At 38.3% G+C, this 18,344-nt stretch overlaps 3 protein-coding genes across 4 annotated transcripts; 1 reads left to right on the forward strand and 2 right to left on the reverse strand.

Annotated features, from left to right (window-relative positions):
• LOC109711979 (uncharacterized protein At2g39795, mitochondrial-like) lies at positions 339-2,125 on the reverse strand. Its single transcript, XM_020235369.1, has 3 exons — positions 1,846-2,125; positions 1,420-1,769; positions 339-662 (listed from the first exon to the last, which is right to left on the reverse strand). The coding sequence occupies exons 1-3, from the start codon at positions 2,056-2,058 to the stop codon at positions 500-502; spliced, it is 726 nt and encodes a 241-aa protein (XP_020090958.1). The 5' UTR covers positions 2,059-2,125; the 3' UTR covers positions 339-499.
• LOC109711978 (deSI-like protein At4g17486) lies at positions 4,742-9,285 on the forward strand. 2 transcript variants are annotated; one of them, XM_020235367.1, is made up of 5 exons: positions 4,742-5,014; positions 5,091-5,414; positions 5,519-6,010; positions 6,115-6,258; positions 8,424-9,285. In XM_020235367.1, exons 1-3 carry the CDS (start codon positions 4,879-4,881, stop codon positions 5,803-5,805), a joined length of 747 nt encoding a protein of 248 aa, XP_020090956.1. In that variant the 5' UTR covers positions 4,742-4,878; the 3' UTR covers positions 5,806-6,010; positions 6,115-6,258; positions 8,424-9,285. The 2 variants fall into 2 exon arrangements, with proteins under 2 accessions (XP_020090956.1, XP_020090957.1); XM_020235368.1 differs by having other exon boundaries at positions 4,744-5,014; positions 5,127-5,414.
• On the reverse strand, positions 11,663-13,449 carry LOC109711901. The gene has a single exon (XM_020235255.1). It carries the CDS (start codon positions 13,195-13,197, stop codon positions 12,016-12,018), a length of 1,182 nt encoding a protein of 393 aa, XP_020090844.1. The 5' UTR covers positions 13,198-13,449; the 3' UTR covers positions 11,663-12,015.

The raw sequence follows: 18,344 nt of genomic DNA on the forward strand, positions 1-18,344 counted from the left end.
ATCCCATCAAAATTTTCTCTTAAATGAATACGTCGACGGCATTTTTCTCATAGCGAAAACAAAAGCTTTTATTTGGAACATCTGCTTTCGAAGCCGAGAAGATCGTCGTATCAGCTTTCGCGAAACGCTTATGCAGAGAAGTCGCTCTAAAAGCAAAGTAAAGAGTGTTTATCTGATATCCTTTAAGACAAACTAATTCTTGTAACCACAATTCATAATAGAGCGAAAAGTTTGTAACCACTTCTTGTTCCAGCATCCAAGATTGATTTGGCTTGCAAATACCAAATATGTTGAAAGACACAAGGGACCAAAAACCAGGGAAATAATCCAGTTCAGAATCAGTTCAGATATTTCTCATCCAAAATGTTGTGACATTAAAATTTCCCAGTGAGATACAATATAGTTGCTGAATTCGACATGTTCGAAAGGCTAACTAAAGATCCGAAACATCTTCTACGGAAAAGCAACAAAATATTACAATAAGAGATGGTGATAAACCTCACGGTTTCTTCACGTATGACTCGACGTTCTTCAACCACCGAAGTAGCTCCGTCCGGTCCTTGTTTGCCATGGAGTCGTGCAGAAAAGCAGCGAGCTCGTCGTTTACTCCCCTCTCCTCCAAGTAATCCCGCACGGCTTCCTGCATCTCCTCGTCCAACTCCCTGTCCAACCAGCCATTAAGTCGATTACCGTGAATTACTAAAACGCCTGTTTGGCCTGGCTGGAGCTTCCGTAAAACTTTTATTTGTATAAAATTGTTACAAGAAGCATTAAACTGTTTAGGGCCTATTTGGGTGTAGCTGTTCGAATAAGCACTAACAGCTTTCCATTAAGCGGCACCCAACAGCTTCCGCTGCATCAGCTTCAGTTTCTGAGTTTCAAACCTCATTTTCACTTTGTAAAAAAGCAAAAGTCGCAACATTTTTTTCCTTGTCAAATACATAAGTACTGCTCTTGGGAGTAGAGAAGTAGCTCAGAAGGCAAGCTGAACACTTAGTTAAAATTCTTCCAACAGCAAAAGCTCATTTCTGCCTTCTAAAAGCGAAAAAGTTGTAATTTCTTTTGCTTCTCAAATACTTAAGGTAAAAGTGTACAGAACCTACCTAAACTATGAATCATTTGAATCGACCAACAACACTTTTGACTTCAAAACTTAAGCTAATTACTTACGATAATGAATTTGTAATTGTGTGAATTGCATGAAGTACACCGGTTAAACAGCATTCAAATTTTTAAAGTCAAAACCAAAATGATTCATAGTTCAGGTAAATTCTACACGTTTTTACCAATACGTAACCGGTGCTCTAAAAATTCCTCCGACAGCAGCTGTTCCAAAAGCCAAGCCAAATAAGCACTGAATATGAAAGAGAAACAACGAATTCGAATTCAAATTCCGATTCCAATTCCGATTCCAATTACTTGAAATCCGGCCCGGTGTAAGGCCTAATGGGCGCGGGGCCGCAGCGGCGGACGGGGAACACCTTCTCCACATCGACGGAATCGGGCCACGCCGAGCACACGAACTGTAGAACGGATCCCGATCCCTCCTCCCCCTTCGACACCTCCACGAGAAGGCTAATGTGGAGGCGAGCATCGCCGTCCTCAACCGCTCCCCCCGATCTCTTCGCCGGAGCCGCCCCATCGAACATGGTAGCATCGATCTTAACCTCCTCCTCGCCCCCGCGGCGCTTCCGCACCAGCCGAATCCACTGCTCCCCGGGGCGATCGTCGACCGAGAACAGGTCGAACCTCGCCGCAGCCGCCGCCGCCTATGGCGAAGCATCGGAAGGTGAGAATTGGACTACGCAAGGGTTAGGGTTTTGTAGAGGAGGTGAGGGGCGTTACCGGGTTGGGGGGGCGGGATTCGGACTCGTAGGCGATCTCGGTGCGGAGGATGCGGAGGAGGTTCTCTTTGAAGGCGGAGCGGCGCATCTCGGAGATGTAGGAGCGGGAGGAGGAGGAGGAGGAGGAGGAGGAGGAGGGGCGCGGAGGAGGAGGAGTTAGGGTTAGGGTTTTGAGGCGGAGGAGGCGTCGAGAGGAGGAGACGAAGCGAGCCATGGGGGGGCGCGAAGAGGAGAAATGGAGATGAAGGGTTTAGCGAGGGTTTTGGGACGATGATCGAATCGAGTCGTTTACTTGGGTTTAAAGCGATTTCCCCCCTCACCGTACCAAAATCAAAAAGTCAAAATTGGAGTAAATATCTATTTTTGTTGATTTATTCACCGTAACTTATTTTCGATTGAAACTTAAACTCTTTAAAATAATAGAGAAAATTTCAAATATTACTATTGTAATTTCATTTTTTTTTTATTTTAGTATTATGTGGTTTAAAGTGTATTACTTTCGTACCTTATGATTATTTTTTTTCCTTTTTGTTATTCTCTCTATTAATATTTTTGTTAAATCAGTAATAAAGTTAAAACTAAAGGTACTAAAGTGAATATTTAATAAACTATTGGTGGGGCATCTGAAGTTTTTTTGTATATAATTTAATAAAAAGTTAATGAAAGGACTGACGAAAAAAAAAAAAAAAAATCATATGGTACTAAATTGATACATTTTAAACCATATGATACTAAAGTAAAAAAATATGAAACCATAATAGGGGTAATTGAAGTTTACCCAAAATATTATAATTCACTTCGGACCATCTCTCGCCGAGGTCAATTATGAAATAAAATATAAAAAAAAATAATAAATTATTGACTCATCTCTCACACCTCTAAGTATTTACTTTTCGCCAAATAAATAGCAAAATTGAAAATAAATGTCGCAAAAGTTGAAATATAAAATTTAAAATTTGAGTTTAAAATTAGAACCGGATTTTAAAGAAATAGGTTTTAGCTGTTTCTGATTTTGAGTCCCTAAAATTAAAAAAACAGACTCTAAAAATCATAATCATATTTTAAAAAATAAATTACCAAACGTTCTATTTGAGTAAAAATGACTTATGGCCTTAAAATTACTTTTCAGAATTTAGACCAAACAGGCACTTATTAAACTGACACTAATATTTCAGACCAAGGATGCCCGATTTGAGAAGAATACAAAATCCAAGGTTATATATGTCTGTGTATACATTGAGCAAATAAAATAAAATTTAAATTTTTTTAATAATGCTATTTTATGTCATTACCTACAGGCTAGGTAATGAAATCCAAGAGATTTAGGCTTCGTTTGGGATTGCGGGGAGATTGCGTTACGTACAGTGAAAAAGTATGATGAAAAAATATTTTGTTTTGTTTCTGTATTTAATATTGCGTTCCGCATATTATGATGAGTCGGTTATAATATATTTTATTCAGTCCTATCGGAGAATGGAGAAATATTATCTCTATATACTTTTTTCCTAACTCTATTTTATTTAATAGCGTCATATAGATTTCAATACCAAACTAAGTCTTATTAAAGGTCCTAAGTTAGAGCCTAGCAACTGGGAATGCCTACAGGCTACAAACTTTGTTATTTTTTGGCTAAATTATAAAAAACCCTCCTGTAATAACCCGCTTTTTCACTTTTCCCTCCTGACATTTAAAAGCCTACACTTTATCCTCTTGTAAAATAAAAAATGTTCACAGGGAGTTACGGTGTGTAAAATGACCATTTTGTCTCTCGTCATTTTCGTCTTCTTCCTCATCTTCCTCAGCCGCCCCTTCGATCAACCGCGATTCTCACCTCAATCGGCCGCGATTTCTCTCCATTTCATTCTCTACCTACTCCCCTTCTCCTCCTGCACCCTCGCCGCCCCTCGATTTCAACAATAGTAGGGAGGAAATCGAGGTGGGTGTTGATGGAGAGGTAGGCAAGGGCAACGAGGGCGAAGGCGAGGCGGCGGAGGAGGGCGAAGGGGATGTGGGCGAGGGCGAGGCAGTGGAGGACGGCGAGGCGGCGAGCCGGAGGGAGGCGAAGCAACAAGGAAGAGGGCGGAAGGGTATTTTCGGCATAAAAAAATATTTTATAACGGAACCCTAACGGTAGGGGGTGAAGTGCATATTTTTTATTTTACAAGGGGGCAAAGTGTAGGTTTTTAAATATTATGGGGGGAAAGTAAAAAAGTGGGTTATTATATGGGTTTTTTCTGTAATTTTGCCTTATTTTTTGTTTCTAAAGAAATCTCACTTTTATTAATTTATTGAAAAACATATGATCTTGCCAACATATAGATCGTAAGTCAGAAGCTGAAGAGATCTCATTACCTTTAACCACCAAATCCCCAAAATATAACAAAAGAATAACTCATAACCTTTTATTCCATTTGTAGCTTCTGTGACAATGTAACTCTCACATGAGAACACAACATGGAGACATCATAGCCCCCATATATAGGTATCCTCCATTCCCTCTTCCTTTCCTTGGGATTCACTTCTCCATCAACAACATTCTCTACTCTCTTTCGATAAGCTCATGTTTAATTTTGTACATCTCGAAAATTAAACTTGCGATTTTGAAAAGGGGGTGGCGAAGGCGAATTCGCGGAACTTGTAAGTTCATGGCTTTAAAGTCGGTGCCGAGTCTTTAATAAAGGGGGACTAGATAAGAAGTCGGCGACGACACTGCACAAACATAGTGGACGCCGCCGACATCTATGTATGAATTTAGCTGGGGCGGGTAACGGTCAAAAGCCTGCAATGAGGGGATGGCATTTTGGTAAATAAGAAACTAATCGAGGGGCGTTTCGGGAGGCGCAACGAACCGTCTGAGAATCGTAGGACACCGTAGTATTATTACTACTACGAGCCTCTCCCTACACACACACACACACACACACACACTCGAGTGGTGCGACGGAGACGAAGAAGCCGAGGGCGATCTCAAACCCTCGCCGCCCCCGATCTGCTACGCCGCCGCCGCTGCTCCGCCGTGCCGTCGCCGGAGACGATGATGTTCATAAGAGGGCTCTCCGGGAAGCGGCGGTCGGGGGCGGCGCCGGTGTACCTCAACGTCTACGACCTCACCCCGATCAACGGCTACGCGTACTGGCTAGGGCTCGGCGTGTACCACTCCGGCGTGCAAGGTGAGATCGTGCGCCATCCCCTTCGTATTCTTCGCCGATCTAGGGTTTTTGGGGCGTGATCGGGATCGAGGGTTAGGGTTTGGGGGTGTTTTTTTTCTTTTTTTGGGCGCAGTGCACGGGGTGGAGTACGCGTACGGGGCGCACGAGCACCCGACGACGGGGATCTTCGAGGGGGAGCCGCGGCAGTGCCCGGGGTTCCGGTTCCGGAGGTCGATCCTGATCGGGCGCACGGATCTGGGCCCGCGCGAGGTGCGGGCGCTCATGGAGGAGCTCGCCGCGGAGTACACGGGCGACACCTACAACCTCATCTCCAAGAACTGCAACCACTTCTGCGACGACGCGTGCCTCCGCCTCGCCTCCAAGCCCATCCCCAAATGGGTCAATCGCCTCGCCAAGATCGGTACGTACGTACGTAAAACCCTAGCATCGATCACGATCTCGATCTCGATCTCGATCTCGACTCTTTTCCTAGGGTTTCTGATACCGGATTTTGGGGTCGATCAGGGTTTCTGTGCAAGTGCGTGTTACCGGTGCACGTGGCGGCGGTGCGGCGGAGGGGCGAGGAGGAGCTGGGCAAGGGGGAGAGGGCGAGGCTGCGGAGCAACTCCACCAGGTACCCTTCCGCCGCGCCGGCGCCGCCCACCGCCGCCGCCGCGTCCTCGGCGGCCCATCTCTCGTCGCTCTCCGTGGGGACTAGAAGCGTTCGAAGGATTCGTCGCTCGTTCTCGTCCTCGTCGGCGTCGACGACGACGAAGGCCACGCTCGTCGGGATCGCCTCCTTTAAACCCTAATCCCACGGCGGCGGCGGCGCCGCTCCTCGTCGGCGGCGATTTTTTGGGGCAAAATCCCCGACTCAAAAAAAAAAAGGAATCCCATTTTTTTCCATTTTTTCAAAAAAAAAAATCTGGATTGTTTTTCCTTTTTTTTATTATTTTGTTTTTTTTAAAAAAATTTGGGATCTTCGGATTTGAAACGGTTGGAATTGAATGCGAGCAGGTGCGGTTTGTCTCCCTCTGTACGGCGATTAAAAAAAAAAAGAATATCTTTTTTTCAAAATTTTTAAATACTTTTTCGAATTCAATTTTTTTCCCTTTTTACAGGGGCGCACGAATTCTTCGGTGGGCCCGGTGTTTGGTGTTTCGCACGATGCGTGTCCTCGTTCTGAGCGGCCGTGTTTCCGTCGCCGCAAACTCGTGGGGGAGAAGTTGGTGAGCGACACGTGGTGGACCGGGCGTACATTTACGGTGCGTGCCCTTTCGTGCTCTTCGCTATAAAAGTATTTTTCCTAGACCGCTCTAGTAGACCGGGCTCATCAAAACGCTACACGATGTGATTGATTGATTGATTTGATTAGAAATTAGAAATTTTCGACAAATCCCACTTACGTGGAACCATGTGATAGATTGGTTGTGTTTAAATTGATTGATTTGATTAAAAAATTAAGGAAAATTGCCCTAATTGTAAAAATCAGAGGAACTAGAGTTTCTAGAAAGGGGAGAGTTTAATAAAACTAGCTCTTTTATTCTGTGTTATCAACAAATTAATCAAATAGATTGGTAAGAGAGTTTAGAATTAGTTATGCTATATTATCTAAGCCACCGTTTGGTTGGGGGTTAAGGGGTGGAATAACCCCTTAACCCCCAATTTATACCCAAACACTACTCTTTTGGGGTGGGGTTAGTAAACCCCACCCCAAACCGGGTTAGTGGGGTTTACTAACCTCACTCCTCCTCCCAACTTTAACCCCGCACGCATTCCGAGCCCTCACCTATTTCTTATTTATCAATCATTAACCCCACTCCCCCTTCCAACTTTAACCACGCACGCATCCCGAGCTCTTACATTTTTCTTCTTTATCAATCATTATTTTCTTATCCCACCTACTCCAACCAAACACTTTTTTTCACTATCCTAGACTAACTTCAACCTCCAACCAAACACAAAAAAATTTTAACACCATTTTAACCCTGAACTTAACCCTATCCCTGAAATAGCTACTTTTTCTTAACCCCGAACCAAACGGGGGCTAAAAGATTGATTTAGTATGAATCAGTATAAACACTAGTAAGTTGAATGATGGAATTGAAAATATAAGATGAAATATATGACATCTTTTCCTAGTGATGCTTTGATTCTGTTAGATAAGTTTAGGTAAAAATGTGTAAAATTTACTTCAACTATCATTCATTTAGATTTACTATCTAATTTTTTAAAAAAATTAATTTTACTATCTGAAATTTTAATTTATTTGATTTGAGTCAATTAGTTTCTCTTTTAACTTCAAATTTTAAATTATCATTTATCTTTATAGATTTAGTTTGTATATTTTATGCAATCTACGGAAGCTTAAATTTTATATTTGAAAAATGATCAAATTATTTAAATTAAATAAATAGAAAGATTGGATAGCTGAATCAAAATGATCTATAGTTCAATTATGTTTTATACATTTTTACCTTAAATCTACATATAGGATAAGTTAAAAATGCACGGGCAAAACATACATCTTAAAACAAGATATTACATATCTTTCAATTTGTTCTCCGAATGCGTCTAGGAATTAATTTAATTGTAGAAATCAGGTTAGCTAATTTAGCTACAACTTAATTTCTCGAATTCAAATATCAAAGTTCAATTTTCTATAAGGTTGATTTTTTCTTTCCTATATCTATATATATATATATATATATATTATATATATATATATATATATATATATAGAGCAGGGCTGCTGTGCTCTCAGGAGCACGGAAGCCTCCGTGCTCCTGAGCCGTTTTCGATGAGGGAATTTTTGAATCGACGATCGGCTCCGTTAGACTTGATCTAGCGCATTTAAAGTTTCTAGAAATAATTTTTGCGATTTTTCGTTATCATTTACCTAGTGATCGAAAGGATTCAAAATCTATAATTTTTAATGGTTGATATCTGCCTTTTTCAAGTTTAACGGTGTAAAAGTATTCAAAATCAAATGAAATTTTGATAGAAAATTCTTTATACTAGCTACAACAAGATCTATATTTTTGATCGAAAATTTTAGTGCTATATCACCACTTTTTATAGGATTTTTATTTTCAGCCGTTAAAAATTATTGATTTTGAATCCTTTCGATTGCTAGGTAAATGATATCGAAAAATCGCAAAAATTATTTTCTAGAAACTTTAAATACGCTAGATCAAGTTTAACGGAGCCGATCGTCGATTCGAAAACTCCATCATCGAAAACGGCTCAGGAGCACGGAGGCCTCCGTGCTCCTGAGAGCACAGCAGCCCTGCTCTATATATATATATATATATATATATAATTTTTTTATTCATAATATTCTTAGGCACGAAGTTGACTTGGGAATTGACACTTGGACTACTTATAACGTGACGTTGACGAGTTTTTCCACATTTTCTGAATCGTGTAGGTGGTAGTGGGTCAACCTAATCATGCATTTGATGGCCAGTGAGGTGTAGGTCATATTCAGGAATTTCTTTTTAGAGAAGTTGGAGAGAGCGTGGTGGAATATATTTTAACAAAAAAAAAAGAAAAAGAAAAAGAAAAAGAAAAAGAGTGTTCAAGGTTTCAGTTGGGTTGGTGAGGGTTTTTCTTCATTTGGACTCTTGACTCGGTCACTAGCGCTCAAAACAATCACACCTGAGAATGATGAAATAACAGAGACGTCACTGTGCTTTAATTCGATTCCGGAGTCATCAAGGTAAAAGGAGGGAAAAAGGTTTTTTTTTTTTTTTTTTTTTTTTTTTTTTTTTTGCATATAGGTCTCCTCAAATAAAATTTTACAGATGACCTTGGCAAATTTATACTTGCATATATAATTATTTTCTTGCCATGTGAGCGTCACATTTGTGTTTAAGTTAAACACGGTGAATAAATTACTGTACTTAAACACGGTGATTAAATCATTATATTCATATTCACATTTTAGTCCCTCATTTCTAAATTAGGAACGAAAAAAAATATAAAAGAAAACACGATGATCCAATTATCGTATTTAAATATGGTAATTGAATCATCATGTTCAACTTAAATACATCAACCAAGTACTTGGATGGTAAGGAAATGGCTACTTATGCAAATATAAATTTGGTAGGATTATTTGTAAAAGAAAAAAATAATAATAAGGAGACTAAATGCAAAAAAAAATTCCTCTTTGGATAAATAACATGCCGAGAAGTGGAGTCAGTTTTGTTTCGTAAAATTGTAGGATATGACAATTGCAAAGGTAAACTTTAACTTATTTCATCGAGGCTAAGCGCATTTTTACTTTACCACTCTTTAGTTAAAAAAAATTATACATAACTATCTGGTGGTTTAGTGTATTATTATTTTATCATCCTTCGGTTAAAGAGCTATGTTTAATTATTCTATAATTTTATTTTTAGTATAGTGTAAGAGACTATTAATTTAAATTTTTTATTTTGCTATCTATTAAAAGTAAAAAATACGCAAAATTGCGGCAGGGAAAATTGAAGTTTACCCAAAAAGGAAATTATTAATGCATGTGAGATGTCGCGAAAGTTAGTAAGCTTGTGAGAGTTACAAAGAAAACTTAATACTTTGTCTCGGCTTGCTTGGCCTGCTTGTAAGATTCTATATCATGAATTGCATAAGCTGACTCAAAGAATCACCAATTTCTTTTTAGGCTCCATTTGAGATTGCGGGGAGATTACGTTACGTGCGGTGAGAAAGTACGTTGGAAAAATATTTCCGTACGTAATATTGCGTTTCGCATATCACGATGAGTCGGTTACGCTATATTTTCTGCGGTTCCATTGGAGAACGCAAAAGTATATCCCTATATATATTTTTCACAACTCTATTTTATCAAATAGCGTTAGATTGGCCTCAATACCAAACTAAGCCTTAATATGTTTCATCGTAAGCTCTTTTCGCTTACCGCATCTGTGGACTAGGAAGTTAATTTTAGACTCCTTGTATAAGACACAATAATTTTTTATTTTTCATTTTTCAAACATTTTTTTCTGGTTAAAAAGAAGTTCAGAAGAGACCCAATGTTTTATAAACTGGTAGCAGTAATCGGCAAAGCTATTGGTTTAAGGTTCATGTGCAACCACTTCGCACTATTAAATTATAGTATTATTACAAATTACAAATTGTAATATTGTATCTGATTAAAAATAAGTAATATAATTAAATGAGATGTACATTGTTATGCCAATTAACCATAAAACCCGATTCTATCAAGAAAAAAGCTAGATCAGTTCACTGGTTCACTAGTTTTTTTTTTTTTTTTTTTTGAGAGATAGGTAGCACGCTACCTGCTTCGTTTATTTCATTTAGAAATAAACTTAGCTGCAAATATGAATCACTAGTTAAACTGTTGATCTGAATGATTTAATATAATTTTTTTATTTTTACCTTATACCATCCCAAAGGCACTTATTAGTGATTGAGGTTGTACAACATAACTTCACCAGCTAATTGTGGGTTACACAATTCATTTGTGCTTATTAGTGATTGTACTAACTAGGATTTCCAACTCAAGTGTTCAAAATTCTTTTCGGGTCCCATTACAAAGTGGATCATGCAATTTAAGCTACAAATCCACTTTGGAGTTTGGACCCGCTATACATCTTGTGTAAATTCCACTTTAGTGTTTGCGTAAATTAGTACTGGCCCAGTCTTTGAGCCACAAAGCAACAAAGAAATGGAGCTTAATGAGTAGTGATGAGACAGGAAGGAGGCCATTTACCTTACTTTCTAGCGACAAATTCATGCAACGAAATTTTTATGCAAAAGTGCTAATTGAGTAAAATTGTTTAAACTAAAGTACTTGTTTGGATACAAAATATATTTATAGTGTTTTGAGATATTTTTATTATTGGATTAAATGCATGCAGATTCCTACAAACATAATAAATTGTAAATATATTTCTACAAAATTCAACTTTTATATGTTGTCTTTATGAAAGTTCTAATATTTTTAAATATATGTCCCTCTGGTTTATATTTTAAGTGAAATGTCATTTTTATCATTACAAATATGTTCCTCCAAAAACTACAATAGTATAATATAAGAGGGACAAAAATATCAAATTATCTCATAAACTAATCAGGGTTAAGTATTTAATCTATGGTTAACTAAAGTTTTCTAACGAATTCTAATGGTAGGGAAATATTTGAAAATATTAAAATTTTTATAAAAATAAAAATATGAAAGTTGAACTTTATAAGATATATATACAATTCACTATATTTATATGGAATTATATGAAATTAATCTTTATTATTTGTTAGATTCCCAATAAAGACATTTAAACACCTCTTTGTGGATATGGATGCGAGTAAAACAAAAATATCCGATTACAAGTAAATTTCAAAGCTTCTAAAATGGACTGGCATTGCATTTGGATTGTCGGAAATCCGTATTTGATTTGGGTCAAAAGCAAAAACCTGAAACACGCCAAAGTAGAATTTTTTTTTTCTAAATCAGCTGCCACTTCATTCCTTCATTTCACGTACTTAATAAGATTGATAATATGACTTGATTAAACTTGGATAATACAAATTATGTTACGTCGTTTGTTAATATTCTTTTAGATGATATAAATTATGGGAGAGAAATGAACAATAATAGCATTAAAATTAAATGAAACTTCTTTTTAAAATTGTAAGGCCATTATCTGCATTTTAACTTATAACCCGATTTTCATTTTCATCAGACAAAGTGTCCTATTGCTCCTTGTTTCTTACAAATAGTCAATTTGCAATTTATAAATCTAAAAAAAAAAGAAAAAGAAAAATAAAATACACAAATTTAACAGCATCATCACAACCCAAGAGAGAACCTCAATGAGAGAATTTTCCTCTCTGTTTCCTCAAAATTCGACCTGAGACTTCACCCCAAGAGATTGGCTTCGGTTTCTTAGCCTGCAGTACTGTGATCTCCAAATGTAGTGAATGTTTGATCAAGCAAATTTTCTGTAACTGGAATTCGCGCATCTCTTCCGTCAAAGCTCGCCATTTTTACGCACAATTTAACGCCTCCACGCGTAGACCAAGAGCGAGAACGCATCCCCTCTCTGCATCTCCGCCTCTTCGGGGCTCGCCCACCCCGCCACCGTCGACGTGCTCGCCGTCGACGCCGTCGATGACAACGACGACGACGAGCTCGCCTTCAACAAGCTCTTTTTCCTTCTCCCCCTACTACTGCTATTACTACTATTGTTGCAACCACCGCTCTCACTCCAATTCTTTCTATTCCTCTTCCCAAAATACCCTCGCTCTGCGAAATCCCCGCCCTTTTTTTGAAAATGCCCTTCACCTGTACCGCAATTCTCGTTAGTGTCCCCGTCCCCGTCCTGCTCGAATCGGAACACGAAAACCGCGTCCCCGGCGTCTCCGAACGCCGTCGGCGGCGGCGCGGAATCGTCGGGGAGGCGGAAGAGCCAATTGTGTAGGTCCCACGAGACGCGTATCCGACCACCGCCCTCCGCCGCCGCCGACGACACCGTCTCGCTCCCGCGGAACGCCCACCGCAGCCGCGGCACGTTCAATACGCAATTCCCGTCCACCATTATAAGCATCCCCACCTCCCCCAATCCCCTCCTCCCCCTCCCCCTCTCCCTCTCCCTCTCCTTCGCCTTCTCCGCGCCGCGCTCGCCAAGCTCGATCGCGATCTCCCTCTCCCTTCCCCCGAGCCGCGCCGTGGTCCGGTAGGTTCTAGAAGCGCCCGGGCCCCCGATCACCACGTGCTCGCGCCGCGAGATTAGGATGTGGTGGTCCCGGTCCCCCGCCGAGGGGGCGGCGATGGCCGCGGCCTCGCCGCGGAGGTCGCCGGCGACGAGGACGACCTCGCCGTCGACGGCGACGGAGACGAAGTACCCCGCGGCGGGCTCCGGCGCCGCGGCGCCGGAGAAGCGCGCCCTCGTGAGGTCCCACGCCAAGTCGACGAAGCGGCGGCGGCGCTTCAGGGGGAAGCGCTTCGAGCCGCGGCGCTTCCAGAGGCTCCATGGGCGGATGCGGAACCGTAGGGTTTCCTCCTCGCCCTCGTCGTCTTCGTCGTCCGAGGGGGAGAGGAGGAGGTCGACGCGGAGGGAGAGGCCGAGGCGGGAGCGGGACCAGGAGAGGGCGACGAGCCCGGCGCCGGTCTCGTAGACCGAGGTCGCTAGCGCCGCCGCCGCGCCGCCGCGGAAGCACGCCGGAGACGAGTACGGCATCGGCGCTAGGGTTTCCGGGTTCGGGAGATTCGAGGGTGGAGCTCGATCGGAAAAGGTACGAGTTCTATAACAATCCAAACTATTTCGATTTCGCTTATTATTAATAAGAGTTCAAACCTAGGCTATGAGGAGAAGGGTCAAATAATTTATTCAAATTCCATGGACCATGGTCTAGTGGACCCACTGTGTCTCCACTATATGCCAGCATATACTTTGTTGTTGTACTAATCATCATCTTAATGATAATTTAGAGTAATTATTGGGCAACAATAATGTTGAATCATTAGCTGTATTTAAACTAAGGGGTTAATTGCATATATCTCCCTCTAAACATGTCAAAGAGCAACTCTATCCCTACAATGTTCAACCTTTCATTTTTATTTCTATAAAAGTTTAGTGATATTTATATATGTCCCTCTGATTTGTTATTGTTAGAGTATTGCTTATTTTTTAACAACAGTTAAGTGAAATGATATTTTTGCTCTTACAAATATATTCTTTCAAAAGTCCCAGCTATTAGAATTATGTAAAAATGTCCTCCCAAAAAACTATTTACTCAATAATATAAGAGGGGTAAAAAAATCAATTTAACTCATTCACTAATCAGGATTAATATTTTACCTATGGTTTACTATATTTTTCTAATAGATCCTAACAGCCGGAATATATTTGAAAACTTTATAGGAATATATCTGCTATTCGATATATTTATAGAGAGCTATATGTAATTAAACCTTAAACTAATTGAAGGACTTCAGAACATGGTGGACCATGAGAAACTATTGTCTGGGTTTGGCCCACCATTATTAGCTGGGAAGGGCACATTGATTTGATGTAGGAAGAAAAAATTAATAATAAAAATCTATTATCAAATGTGTCTGATACTACTATCTTTCATAAGATGGGATCTGATGAGCGGCATATAATTGATACATATGACATTAATACTATACTGATCTTAAGTTATCGATATTTAAAAATTTTAACGGTCTGAATCATCGAACATTCCCTCATCAGATTCCAGAAATTCAAGTGTATGGAAGCGGCAAATGTTATAGACTTAGTCTCCAAAAGCAGATACAGTTATTACAGAAATAGGTACAAGTATGGGGATAAAAAAAATAATGTTTGGATGAAAATTGGGTTGTTTCCGGAGATAAGAACAATTTTAGATAGTTTTATATAAAAAATGAAGGTGTTGCTGGGGATAACCGAGAACTACTATTCTCGAATAAAAAATTAGCGTTTGAGTATAAAGGGGGATAAGGGTCTATTCCTATCCCTATCCCCTAATCAAACACTGCTACGCGTATATTAGGTGGATTTTTCTAGGATTCTATGATGAAAATATAAGGAATTAAGGTCAAAGTTGGTGTTGAGCTTTTTAATGGGGCTTTGAAAACTTTTGAACTTTGAAGCGTCAACACAGTTTGGTCAAGTTTTGGAAACCAAATCATTAGATTTGACCTATCCAATTACTAGGTACTTACCTGGAATGTATCTCTTGGGAATAAATATCTCTGGTGAATAAATTCCAACTACTTGGGGGACTAAATACATCATATAAAAAGACAACTAATAAGTTTATATTGCCAAAGTAGTTACATTGAATCTAAATTTGTTATGAATATAATAATTTTCCTAATAAAAATGATCTAGATATTCATTTGAGTGTCAAATATAAAACTCTAGCTATATATTTTCATAACTGCTAGTATAATTAGTATAGAGGTGGCAGTGCAGCTCGCTGTTCATCTGTCAGTGTTCGGCTTGAAATAAGCTCGAAATCGAATTGCTCGTTTAGTCGAACACGAGCTGAATTTTTTAGCTCATTCAATATACGAGCCGAACACGAGCTGGGATCAGCTCGCTCATGTTTGGCTCGATAACAGCTCGAATACATATATATTATATAGTTTTATTTTAAAATTTTCTATTTGTTTTCAAAATAAAAAATTATTAAATTAAATATATATACTACATAATTATCATGATTCAAGTATGACTTGGTAGGCTACAATGTAAAAAAAAAAAAAAAAAAAATTGAGTGGGGAGTCCCAATCTCTAAGGATTATAATTCTTCTGTCTAAGATTTAAATTTTTGTTTAGGAGATTTTAGTATTAAAAATCAACCAATGAATTATTGAATATTGCCAAAATTAATATATAGTAGCAAATCGAAGGCTCCTCAACAAAATATTATTGGAGAGTTTCCTGCTGAAGTTTTATCCGGCTACAATGACCACTTCTTCTGAATCCAAAATGACATAAAGTTGACTAAAGCAATTTGCATTATTAAATCATAAAAAAAAAAAAACACCCCTTTCCTATTTAGCTAGTGTTTTCCACATGAAACTTGTGCTTATACTCTTGTTGGCATCTGTAGAATATGAAGACCTTTCAATATTGTCATGGTAAAACCTTGGTTTTGGCACACGCAAACACGCATGCGTAATCAAAATTTGGCTTGTTGATTGATGAGATAGTTTGACTTGTTGGGTGCCATTGAGTGGGGTGTTGTGCTTGGGACCAATCTCCACTTTGATTGCACTAGTGATCTCAACCTCTAATTTGAAAATAATATTCACAGATATATTTGTAATTGAAACGGATCTTATTCAGTAGTCGGTGCATAATAAATAGGTTCAATAAATCTATCTGTTCAAATATGCTAATAAAATTAGCTCAATTAATGTAATAGTATGATACATAAAACACGAGCACTTAAGGGACTAATATGATTCGCCTGTTTCGTGGACTCCACGTATAGGAATTTACCAATCTAGCTCAATTGTTTAACGTTTTGACTTGAAAAATTGGATAATTAATGTTGATTTGTCTAATATTTGAACATTAGCTTTGAAAAGTACTTAATATAAAATGTATCAACTAACCAAAAGCACCCTAGAAATACACAAGTAGAGTGAATGGTCACTCAAAAGGAGAGCTATGAAAAAGAATCCATTTTTTGGCAATTTTGGTGATCATCCTTGGCATGAAACTATGCCCACATTGCCCAACATATAGAATCCAAAGACACATGAGCTTTCCCCCTTTGTGTAGTCACATGGACCTTTTGTTTCTCTTATATTTGAGTAGTCGTATGGATTTTTTTTTAAGAAATAGATAGCACGCTACTCGTTTCGTTTATTTCATTTAGAAATAAACTTAGCTAGAAATGTGAATCAACTAGGATTCGAATTTGGGTCTCGAGTACCAACCACCAAACACTTTGCCACTTGCTATAGGGACGGTTGGTGTAGTCATGTGGATTGCTCTTTTATTCCCACTGTTTCTTTAATGTAGGCATCAAAGATACCCCATGTTGAGCTTTAAGGAAAGAAGTGACATAAAGGGGCTCCATAAGTCCAAACAAGAGCACCTTGCCCTAAAGAAGCAAACCATGTGCTATGGGCCCAACTCACACTATCCTACAAACCAAACCTAGCTTATATAATCCTTGAAAATGTTAATGCTAGTCATAGTATAGTCCCTCATTTGTTTTTTGGTGAAACATATATAACAATGTTCACTTCTTGTCCCTCTCTTCCTAGAATTAAAAAAAATATAATAAATCTAGTGAAATTTTATTGAGAAAACCATACCCACCTCTTAATTTGAGATATAACTAAAGAAAAAAGCTGGTGGAATCCAGTAATATTGTTGGTCAGTAATTTGAGTCTGAATTTCAACCAAATAATCTCCTGCTTTGATCTAGATAAACAACTTACACGCAACTCAGCACATTTTTGTACTATGTTTAATCATATCGATATTTTTTCAGTAACATGATATCAAAGTCATTTCTAAGCTGCTCGATCTGTCTATGTAAAATCATGTTGTCACGCACTAAAATCACCACCACACATATCAAATTGATAGTTAATAGCTCTTTTGTGAGGATAGCTCTTGCTTTAAGCTTGTCCTTAAATTTCAGCCTTACAGTTCTTGGAAGATCAACCCATGTAAAAGAGAAAATAAGATTGGTTGTAAATTGTACCTGGGATGTTTTTACATCTACATCCACATCCACATCACCACCACTTTAATAACTTCCCTTTGGAACCACCAAAAAAAAAAAAAAAAAAAAAAAAATTATTGCTGAGATTGTGAAGTGCGCTTTCATGTTACAGCTTGGCCCATTGATCTGAGTGTCAGAGTTGTCTACTGGTATTATTCCACAACATGTTCAAAAGATTCCAAAGAGAACCTGTTACAAAGCATGGGAGGTTACAGTGCTTTTTGGCTTTCTTTAACTTCACCCTGTTTTTAAATCCAGGTATCCAAGGGCCAATATTTATGTGTTTTTGTTCATGTAACAACTAAGCATTTGCAAGTATAACTGGGGCAAAAGGCCTAGTGGTTGGTACCCCACGCTCGAAGAAATGGATGAAAAGTTACACCAGTAAAACCCTCTGAGGCTGCGTTTGGTTGGAGGGATATCCCAGAACAAGGAGGGATATCCCTCCAAACACAATGCAATTTGGAACAACCGGGTTGTTCCCGGAACAACCCGTTAAGCCGGGAACAACCCGGTAAGCTTGTTCTCCCTAAAANATACTTAAATTTTATTATATAATATAAATTAATTAAATTTGATATATTTTTTATTTTATTAAACTCTATCATTTATACTTTAATATTTAATTATATATATATTTTTTATTTGTATTAAAATTTATACTAATTATTAATTAAAAATATAGGGATATTGTTAGTATTATACTTTATTCATTAATATATTATGAATAAATTATAGAAAATAAATTATTACATAAAATAAATTATTATATATAATAAAATAATATATATTATTTTAAATTAGATTCTTACATAAAATATTATATTATAAATTATTATATGAAATAATTTTATAAATAATTTTATATAAAATATACTAATATAAATTAATTATTTTATTTTTAAAAATATATTTAGACGTTGTTCTAGACTTTTTATCCAAACGCTATTAAGGATATCCTCTAGAATATCCTCGAATGCATCCAAACACAAATTTACAATTGTTCTATCTTGTACCGGAATATCCCCTGTTCTCGGGAACAATAAAAGTTGTTCTCCAAAATTTAGTTCTCCAACCAAACGCAGCCTCATTGTTTAGTCAACTTTAGAGATCTAAGTTATATACT

This window comes from Ananas comosus, linkage group 6 (genome assembly GCF_001540865.1).
Source record: "Ananas comosus cultivar F153 linkage group 6, ASM154086v1, whole genome shotgun sequence".
Taxonomy (NCBI): Eukaryota; Viridiplantae; Streptophyta; class Magnoliopsida; order Poales; family Bromeliaceae; genus Ananas; species Ananas comosus.

Bases quoted from the DNA above. Each gene is read 5' to 3' on its own strand.
- LOC109711979 (XM_020235369.1), bottom strand. From the start codon at position 2,058: ATGGCTCGCTTCGTCTCCTCCTCTCGACGCCTCCTCCGCCTCAAAACC. The intron at 1,770-1,845 runs GTAACGCCCCTC...GCTTCGCCATAG, and splicing joins AATCCCGCCCCCCCAACCCG to GCGGCGGCGGCTGCGGCGAG. The intron at 663-1,419 runs GTAATTGGAATC...CTGGTTGGACAG, and splicing joins TACACCGGGCCGGATTTCAA to GGAGTTGGACGAGGAGATGC.
- LOC109711978 (XM_020235367.1), top strand. From the start codon at position 4,879: ATGATGTTCATAAGAGGGCTCTCCGGGAAGCGGCGGTCGGGGGCGGCG. The intron at 5,015-5,090 runs GTGAGATCGTGC...ATCGAGGGTTAG, and splicing joins GTACCACTCCGGCGTGCAAG to GGTTTGGGGGTGTTTTTTTT. The intron at 5,415-5,518 runs GTACGTACGTAC...GGGGTCGATCAG, and splicing joins CAATCGCCTCGCCAAGATCG to GGTTTCTGTGCAAGTGCGTG.
- LOC109711901 (XM_020235255.1), bottom strand. From the start codon at position 13,197: ATGCCGTACTCGTCTCCGGCGTGCTTCCGCGGCGGCGCGGCGGCGGCG.